Source organism: Buceros rhinoceros, unplaced genomic scaffold (genome assembly GCF_000710305.1).
Source record: "Buceros rhinoceros silvestris isolate BGI_N320 unplaced genomic scaffold, ASM71030v1 scaffold8788, whole genome shotgun sequence".
In the NCBI taxonomy this organism is placed as follows: domain Eukaryota; kingdom Metazoa; phylum Chordata; class Aves; order Bucerotiformes; family Bucerotidae; genus Buceros; species Buceros rhinoceros.
This window is the reverse complement of record NW_010428600.1, coordinates 76,357-86,044: the sequence shown is the minus strand read 5'-3', so window position 1 is coordinate 86,044 and position 9,688 is coordinate 76,357. Positions and strand designations below refer to the sequence as shown.

General features: G+C 47.1%; 1 protein-coding gene across 1 annotated transcript in view; it reads right to left on the bottom strand.

Annotated features, from left to right (window-relative positions):
- The window catches only part of PTPRE (protein tyrosine phosphatase, receptor type, E), a gene marked incomplete at both ends in the record, with an annotated part of 25,017 nt that overhangs the window by 2,784 nt on the left and 12,545 nt on the right, over nt 1–9,688 (bottom strand). Inside the window, 6 exons of the mRNA XM_010142341.1 lie at nt 1,681–1,841; nt 3,745–3,864; nt 5,604–5,701; nt 6,397–6,433; nt 6,541–6,617; nt 8,008–8,098. Coding sequence (XP_010140643.1) covers nt 1,681–1,841; nt 3,745–3,864; nt 5,604–5,701; nt 6,397–6,433; nt 6,541–6,617; nt 8,008–8,098 — 584 coding nt within the window. The remainder of the gene's footprint in view (nt 1–1,680; nt 1,842–3,744; nt 3,865–5,603; nt 5,702–6,396; nt 6,434–6,540; nt 6,618–8,007; nt 8,099–9,688) is intronic.

Here is a 9,688-nt window from a genome sequence, read left to right as displayed (position 1 = left end):
CCTGCTAAAGCTCAGAATTTCATTTGCCTTGGAAGTTCCTTGATTTTACCCATCCTTAACCTACTCTTGGGTATCCTTTAACCAGCTATTCCTCAATGGAGCTGAAAAAGTCTTATTTATTTCTGAAAAAGTCTTATTTATTTCTGAAAAAAACTTCTGGGAAAAAAAAAAGAATTGGCAGAAAACCCTGCTGCCCCCCGTTTTATCTGCTCTTCTTTATTCCCAAATGTTAAATGAGAGTTTCATTAACTTCCACAGATTCCGATCGAGCAGTTTTTGTCAGAGTGGCGGGGTGATGTGATTGTAAAAGCCCACTAAAAATGGATGGTTACTCACTACCGATGGGTTTCCCTTTCCTTTTGTCAACAATTCAATAGTGTCATATCCTGAGCTGTAGCGGAAATTAAGTGTCACCTCTCTCGGATCTTTATTTCTAACGCAGGCTGAAGTACTGCACCAGCCCCCAGCACTGACACATAATGGTGTCACTGTGTTCCGTTGGACCACTATATTTTAACCTCTGCAGATTTTTATTAAGTTATTACGTATTTTCTCCTATTTTATTTCCACTCCTGCTGATTAAACTAAGTACAGAATTTCTCACTGGTGCAAAGTGAAGTTCAAGCCCAATATGAGTCTCCACAGAACACCATGGCAAAAGGCTTTAAAAAGACTGTGTGTTTCTCAAAGGAAAGACTAGGTGAGACTACTGAAATTTATGCTTTTCTTTAAGCCTCTTGTGAATGACACCTGGGAGAGAAGATGAATCCCAGCAAGGCAAGCTCTGGCTGGAAATGAAACAACAGGCTGCCTTGGTCAGGACAAACATGCTCCTTTTCTGTAGCACACACTTCAAGGACTCTTGGAGAGTGTTTCTAGATGTCTGACACCAGCAAGAGAAAAAGAAACAAATACATGAATCCACAACCACTTCCTTAGAAACAAACCCCAGCCAGCCAAAGCCGCTATTCTTTGCCCTTTATTCTAACCCCACTACCGTAACTGCTCCTCAAAAGACGCCTCTTGCTCAGCTGAGAGCTTGCTGCTGCCACAGAGATGGCGATCCTCCCCTTAAAACCGAGGTGCGCTTTGTCTGGGGGTTCATTAAGATTTCAAACACAAGCCTTCAATCGCAGGACGCTCACGCCTGCGTGACCGAGGGAGAGGGACCACGTTCTGCATGGGTGTGAGGTACATTTTTCAAATCGCAGCGTTTAAGCCTCTTAAATGCGAGTCTTTGTTCTAAACTTTCCGGGCATCTAATGGACGATTCACAGAGCAAACCGCAGTTTTATTGTGGGAGAAGTGGGGGATGAATTCTCGGAGGAGCATTTAGCGGCAAAGGTCACAGATTTGTATTACGAGTCTGTTTTTCTGACAAAGAACATCTTTATACCAAACACTGGATATCGCTCACGGATCAAAAAACCAAACCAAAACAATTTCTGTTGAGGACCAAAGTGACAGCAGCGACAGAGCTTCTAAAATGGTTTTACCCTGAGCTCTCAAAAAGTTCAGCATATTATTGCCCGTTATAAATATAAGTAAATATATATGCATACATGTATGTATGCATACAAACTCTGTAGCCTATGAAGAGCAGATTAAAATTTAGCCTTGAAATTATATGCCTAACTCCAAGGCCAAGCCAAGCGAATGGCTTGAGGAGCACGTACATACCTACAGTGAACCACGATGGGTCCAGCATGAGCAGGATTCAGCGTTTTGACCTTCTTCAGGAATTTCAGCATCCCGATAGGTGTGAAAGGCACCCCGAAATCAGGCCAGCTGGTGAAGTGAAGCTGCGTGACAAGCCTCGGCACTTTACAACCGTCTTGAAGCTGCAGGGAACAGAGACTCCAAGTTGGACATTTCATTTATCAAGCAGAGGTTTATAAACCGACTGCTGTGGTTATTTAGGACTTTGATTCCTGCAACGCTGACTCAAGGATCAGGAGTTTACAGCGTATGTGAAACACAGAGAGATTAAAATTACCAGGTATTATTAAAACGCATCTTTGCAGTGAAAGCTGGAATAATCCCAGGACAGGACTGCAAGGAGGAAGACTCACAAATGTTAATAATGGGTCAAACCTGAAGTCCTTTTTCTCTTGTAAAATCCTCACAACATTTCACAAGTGTAACTGTCTCACAAGCCTTCAGTCTGTTAGCAAGGGTCAAGGCCATTTCTTTACAACTGGAGAAAGCCAATTAGTTTGGTAAGTTGCCTTGTCTCCATCAATGGACAACCAAACTCTACAAACATGTAGTCAGCAGAGAAAAACTAGTGAGAGGCAGACAGCTCCATTCATAAACCTTCCAGACCTTCAGCTTATCATAGAAACATAGATGGTTTGGGTTGGAAGGGACCTTAAAGATCATCCAGTTCCATCCCCTGCCACGGGCAGGGACACCTTCCACCAGAGCAGGGTGCTCCGAGCCCCGTCCAACCCGGCCTTGAGCACTGCCAGGGATGGGGCATCCACAGCCTCTCTGGGCAGCCTGGGCCAGTGCCTCAGCACCCTCACAAGGAAGAATTTCTTCCTTACATCTAATCTAAGTCTTGCCTCTTTCGGTTTAAAACTGTTACTCATTGTCCTGTCACTGCACTCCCTGATAAAAAGCCCCTCCCCAGCTTTATTGAAGCTCCCTTTAAGCACTGAAAGGCCACATTAAGGTCTCCCTAGAGCCTTCTCTTCTCCAGGCTGAACAACTTCAACTCTCTCCCTTCTCCTCCCAGCAGAGGGTTCCACCCTCGGGTCACTCCTGGGGCTCCTCTGGCCCCACTCCAGCAGCTCCATGTCTCTGCTGTGCTGAGGAGCCCTGAGCTGGACCCAGTACTTCAGGAGAGTCTTCCCAGAGTGCAGCAGAGGGGTTAGAAGCCCTTCCCTCCATCTGCTGACCATGCTGCTGGGGATGCAGCCCAGGACATGGTTGTCTTTCTTAGCTGCAAGCACACGTTGTCATGTCACGTCCACGGTATAGACATCTCTGTACTGTTCCTGCTTTCCGTTCTCCTTTCTGAGCACAGTTTTTCTCAGCATTTTTTTTTCAGTGATGCCTTATCACCGATCACTAGTCACACCAAAGGACCTCCATGCTCCATCAGCGGACACTGCTTCACAGTCCAGAATCTGTAGCTAACGCAGAATGAATCCACCTGTGTTTGAGGGGTTCTGAGCTCTCCCTGCAGTTCTACACAGCTATATGTCATTTGTCATCTCTCACCAGCCCACACTGTCTTCAGTCTCCAATACGAATGAGACCGTCATTGCACAACAAACACGACAGCCCTCCCTTTACTGAGTGAGGATCTCTGGCATTTTGCTCCTGTACGAGGCTACAACTGCGGACAAGAGCAGAGCCATCCCCACCGCCTCTCTCTTAGAGAATGACAGAATTACAGAATCATCAGGTTGGAAGAGACCTTTAAGATCATCGAGTCCAACCGTTCACCTGCACTGCCAGGGTCCCCAAACCACGTCCCTCAGCACCACAGATCACTCTTGTGATCTGAAGCTTTAACTTGTGCCACAGACCAAGGATACAACTAAACCCAAGTTGTAATGCTGGCTAACATCGCCCAGATAACATCCACGGACCACTCCAAATACCCAAACACATCCACTCATAAATCTATCTACGCAATTTGTCCTGAATTTCTTCTAAAGAAATGTTTGACATCGTAACAACTTGCTTTAAATATTGAAATGAAGACCCCGGAAGAGCACTGCTGTTACTGACCGACTGAACGCAGAACTTGCGGATGGTGTAGTCCACCAGAACTATGCAGTCTTCCACCGACACGCGGATATTGCCGTAAGTCCAGCACCCCTGGTCAGGCCAGTACTGATGACATTTTTCCTGTACAAACATACAGCAAGTTTTAGAACACTGAGTCTGCTTTCATTATTGGTCACCCAAAAAACAATGGAGTTGTCTGGAAATGGTGTATGGATACATGTGTGAGTGCGCAGGGTTCCTCATCCGGCACCACACTTTGCTAGGGCTACCAATGCTTAAATTCATGCAGTGAATCACAGAATCACAGACTGGTTTGGGGGGGAAGGGAGCTTCAAAGCCCATCCAGTCCAACCCCCCTGCCATGATCTTCAACTGGAACAGGTTGATCAGAGCCCCAAGGTCCAACCTGACCTGGGATGGTGCCAGGGATGGGGCTTCTCCCAACTCTCCAGGCAACCAGGACCAGCGTCTCACCACCCTCAGCATCAAAAATTTCTTCCTCCTCTCTCATCTTAATCTCCCTCTTTTAATTTAAACCCATCACTCCTCGCCCAGTCACAACAGCCCCTGCTGATGTCAGTCCCCATGTTTCCTGTAGCCCCTTTAAGCACTGAGAGGTTGCACTGAGGTCTCCCCCAGAGCCTTCTCTTCTCCAGGCTGAACAACCCCAACTCTCTCAGCCTGGCCTCACAGCAGAGAGGTTCCAGAGAAGGTAAGAATAGCTTTGAAGTTGTTTTTTTAACCTAGCCAGATCTAAACAGCTTTTGTTTTTATTAGGGAGTGCCTAACTGCGATGTCTTGACTCTTATTTTTAAGCTCTAGGTGCAGTCAGTGAGCAATGCGGGGCAGCCCTTGGTTGGAGTCATCAGGCACATCCAGATTTAACAGTCCTGGCTTCTCATTTTGGGAACGGGCTCTGCCTTTGCTGTTTGAGCTTCATCAGCACACTGACTGCAGTAAAATAAAGCTGAAGCACCCTGAAGAGGCAGACAAGGCATGTCCATCCTCATAACCATGGTAAGCTGCCAGTATCCGAGCTATCTTTATTTTCATCTCCTTCCCAAGGCCCATTGATGCTTACCCCCAATTTCCCCGTTGGCAGGGGAGGTCAACCCTTCCAGGGAAAGAAAAGCCCTCAGTTCTCCAACACTGGGTGGCTTTTGCCTCCTCCCTCTCCTTGCTCCCACAACCACCAAGGAAACAAGGTTTTTTCCTCAAGTCTAAGTTTTTGAGGACTTTATATGTATTTCAAGTAAGTAGCATGCTCAGTGTGGCACACCTCCCCCAGGGAAAAAAAATAATTTAAAAGTATCTTTTCTGTTTCTGATGGTACATTTCCTTAATATTTTAACTTGGCTTCTCGAGTCTGCGAGGCAGGACGGACGTTAACTGCTTCACGCTTGTCACGTGTGTCTCAGCGTTCAGCCAGCACACGCAGAGAGTCCCGCACAATGGGAGGAGCGAGACGTGTACGTGGAGGGATGGGGAGACAGGAAGGAACAGCATCACTCTCACAAAGCAGCAGCTTTGGTTTCTAATTGCTTTGTGCAGGTGCCAGAAACCCAACACTCCGAAAAATGAACAGTGTTTTATCTTCGTTTCTAACCAAACCCACCCACCTCACGGCCTTACGCTGCGATAAAAACACAGGCACAAGAATATGCCTTTAGTGAGGGGCCACACAGGACACAAATCGGCTTTCAGAATTTCTTCCTGGAGATCTACAGATATAGATTTGTATTTTGGAAATGAGAACTACATTTACAAGCAGAAGCTCAGAGGTGGAGAAGGAAGTGGTCAGAGAGCTTTTGGAGCACCCTCTCGTAGAGACATCCCGGAGCAAACCGAAAGCTCGTTACCTCTTTCCTTTCTTTCAGGTTGGTTAACATGACGATAATGGCAGATTTCTGCTCCCATATCATCCTCCAGAAATCATTAATTGTTTCTTGCTTTGGTCCTGCGGACAGAACACAGCTCTGCTCAAGAGGGGTGATGGAGACCAGCACACCGCAGTACGCCCCGAGATCTGCCCGCCCGGGTTGAGTTTACTACAGAATGCTCAGGTTTTGAATATAAAACATACTCTTAAAAAAAAAATCATGTTTTCTTTTACACAGTTGTGTGTGTGACTGTACAAAATCCTACGATGCTCCTGTGGCAGGAGTGTTGTTTAGGATCTCTACTCTGCAGCGCTCCCCCATGCCAAGGTCCAGCATCACCTGGGACCACAACGGGCCGTGCCGGGGAGCTGCTCATCGTGCTGCACAGGGCAGGAGCAGCTAGAGCTTTGTGTCAGGGATTCGGTGACAAAGTCCCCCTAAACGCAGCCTAAGAATTCATGTGAAAATGCTAATTGCTGTTACCAGGATCGCTTAGACAATGTATTATCAGGAGACATCAATTCTCCAACCCCCAGTAAGTACACGAACAAAAAAGAGAAGCGAAGTGGGGGTGGAGGGGGGAGGGTGAGCCCCTTTCAGAGCAGTATCTGCGAGGGTTACCTCACACTCCAATTTCATTTCAACTGTAACCTCTAAATCCCACCTCATGTCTGGCCACCACCTGCAGTGGAAAACCACCTTTGAAGCGCGTCTAGAATTAAATGCGTTCGGCCATAAGAGGTAACAGAACAGAGAAATGAGAATAAATTACCTTGTGCTGCTATAAATTTGTTCTTTTCTTTATAACCCTATGGAAATAAATATCATAGCAGTTAAAGATCTTAAAATATATGGTAGCAGAAAAATAATTCACAAAGTCTGCAGTTTGGTCAACAGCAGACACGTGTCAACTTACGTCGATATATGACGCATTAATGTAGTCTGAAGGTGGGACTGCATCCATTTGGGACAAAATCACTCTGGAATGATCGTCTGGAAGAAAACACATCGCAAACATGTTCGCATGTTAATCAGCCTGAAATACATTATTTCCTTGCAAGCAGGAGGCCAGGCTAAGCACACCAGCACCCTAACCAGCTCTCTCCTGAATTGTCCTTACTTCTCATCAAGAAACCTTCTCTCTCCACCATCATCACAGAAACACAGAATTGCTCTGGTTGAAAGAGACCTTTAAGCTCCTTGAGTCCCCCCGTTCCCCCAGCACTGCCAGGTCCCCACTGACCCCTGTCCCTCAGCACCACCTCCACACGGCTGGGAAACCCCTCCAGGGGTGGGGACTCCACCACTGCCCTGGGGAGCCTGGGCCAGCCCTGGACAACACCAATGAAGAAGAAATTGTTCTTCCTGTCCAACCTAAACCTCCCCGGCCCAACCTGAGGCTATTTCCTCTCATTCCGTCGCTTGTTTCTGGAGAAAAGAGACCAAACCTTCCCTCACTCCAGCCTCCTGTCAGGGAGTTGTCAGAGCCAGAAGGTCTCCCCGGAGCCTCCTTTTCTCCAGGCTCAACCTCCCCAGGTCCCTCAGCCGCTCCTCAGCACACTTGTGCTCCAGACCCTGCACCAGTTTCGTTGCCCTTCTCTGGACACGCTCCAGCCCCTCAATGTCCTTCTGGGAGTGAGGGGCCCAGACTGAACACAGTATTCGAGATCCAGCCTCACCAGTACCTCACAGGGACAAGTCCTGCTGGCCACACCAGTGCTGATACAAGCCAGGAAGCTGTTGGCCTTCTTGGCCATCAGGGCACACTGCTGGCTCTTCCTCAGTCCTGTCGACCAACACCTCCAGGTCCTTTTCCCTGGGCAGCTTCCAGCTGCTCTTTCTCCAGCCTGGAGTGTTGCAGGGGGCTGTTGTGACCCAAGTGCAGGACCTGGCACTTGGCCTTGCTGAACCTCAGGCTATTGGCCTCGGCCCATTGATACAGCCTGTCCAGATCCCTCTGTGGAGCCTCCTGCCCCTCAAATGGAACATCATCAGCTGCCAACTGGATTTGCTTTGCTCCCACACCTGGAAGTCACCACAACTGCAGTACAACACTGGAAGCCCAAACCTCTCCCCGTTTGCTTGCCCCAAACCAACCTGAGATCCTAAAATAGCCACTTGACACAGCGTAGTGTAGTAGAACCCCACGAGAGCTAAAGCTTGATAGCACAGCACCTGACAACCGCTACAGGAACACCGGAGAGGAGAAGATCACTACTAGAGACATGCCACAAAACACACAGGTTTTACACATGCGACGTAGGAAGAACATCTGTCACCAGCGAAATTGTCTTACTTGAATATTTGCAGTAAATGAACACTACTAACGACCCGCTCAGCGCAGAGTCAGTTGTCTGCTGTAAAAGAAAAGGTAATGTCTTACACGGCAGGATGTTGGGGTATCTGTTTTTCTCCCTGTTTTCTTCCTTATTTGCCATTTCAAATGTTCCCTGCACGTATCCAGGTGTTAATGACTGAAAAAGAAGGAGATACAGAAGTCACTGTGTTGGGAAACAGCAAACTCTTGACTGCACATGGCTTGGGGAAAATCTGCATTTATACATATTGCATCCAGGAATTAAACATTTCTATTTTTTCTTTTTTCACAATAACTTTCATTACTCTATAACAGGAAACTACGTCCTGGCAGATTTCACTACAGAAAACAAGTTCAGCAGTTTTGGAAAAATAAGTAATTTTTCCACCAGAGATTGCAGCTATTTAGAAGATTGTGACACCCCGAGCTGCTGCTTCAAGCTGCCATCTGCCGCGGTGATTCACAGCGCCGTGACCCAGCGCCGCTCCCTCGAGCTCAGCTCCGACAGCTACTTTTAGCAGTAACAGTTGGTTCAATAGCATAAATAGAGTTTGATTGTTAATAGCTCACTGCTAAGAACGTTAAATATCAAACATCTCGCCGAGATCTGCAGGTGAGGGCCCAGCTCTGGCAGAAAGGGAGGAAGAAATGAGAAATCACAATTCTTTTATGCTGAAAGTCACCGCACAAGTCAAATTCTTCTGCAAGTAATCAGCGCGATCTAAGACTGAAGATAAATTTAATAAAGCTTGGAAAAAAAAAAAAAAAAGAAAATCCAGTCTTGCAGAGCAATCACATGAGAGGAAGAAATGGAGAAGAAGAGGGTGAAGAAAACTAGAAGGTTTTCCTTCTTGTGGCTCCACCACCATGGCAGAAGCTGTCGAGATGCCACCACCAAGGCCAAGCGGCTGAGCTCGGGCTGTGGTGGACAGCTCAGGGCAAGGGGAGAGCCGGACAAAGCAGTGCTCACCACAGACACGGCTCAAGGCTCCTGCCCTGCGCCTTTAGCTGCCCCTCACAGCAAACGCCATAAACGGGCACCGAGCTTCATCAAGATGCTCATTGCGAACTCCTAGAAACCCACTGTCAGCACATTGCAACCCACCGAGGTAAAATCCTGGCAGTGTGGGAATGCAGAGCCACCTTCTCCCACCCTCCTTCTACCTCCCACCATCCAGCCTGAATCACACAGGGGAAGGAAAAAAGAAAAATGGTAAGTGACTGTGCAGCTTAAAGTGACCATCCCCGCAGGGAGCAGGGCTTGGAACTTCCCCTTAAAAGCAGCAATCGAGTTGTCAGGGTGACAGGGTAAGAGGGGGGGTGCGGGGAGGACTTCCCCTCCACCACAGAGGAAACAGCAACGTGCATTTGAGGGTTTGTTTGGGGTTTTTTTTATATCGAACTTGTGAATGTAAGTAAAAAAAAAAAAAAAAAAAAAAGGAGAGAGAAGGTTCAAGAAGAGTTGAAAAAGAAAGTGGCTTTTAGCAAGGTGCTTAATTCCTTATTTGAATGAAGCTCATTGTTTTGCTATGTAAAATACATTTATAATTCATAAAAACATAGAAACTTAATTTCTGTGCTGCAGAAAAATAATTACTTCTTCAAACACTTCAAATCAGGCAACAAATTCCCAATAAACACTCACAAAAGCTCTGCACCTTCAAGTGAAAAATCCATGAGAAGTAACAATCCCCGGCAAGATTCTCTCTCTGCTCCTTACTCCTGCAAGGGCCTGACCTGCTGCACT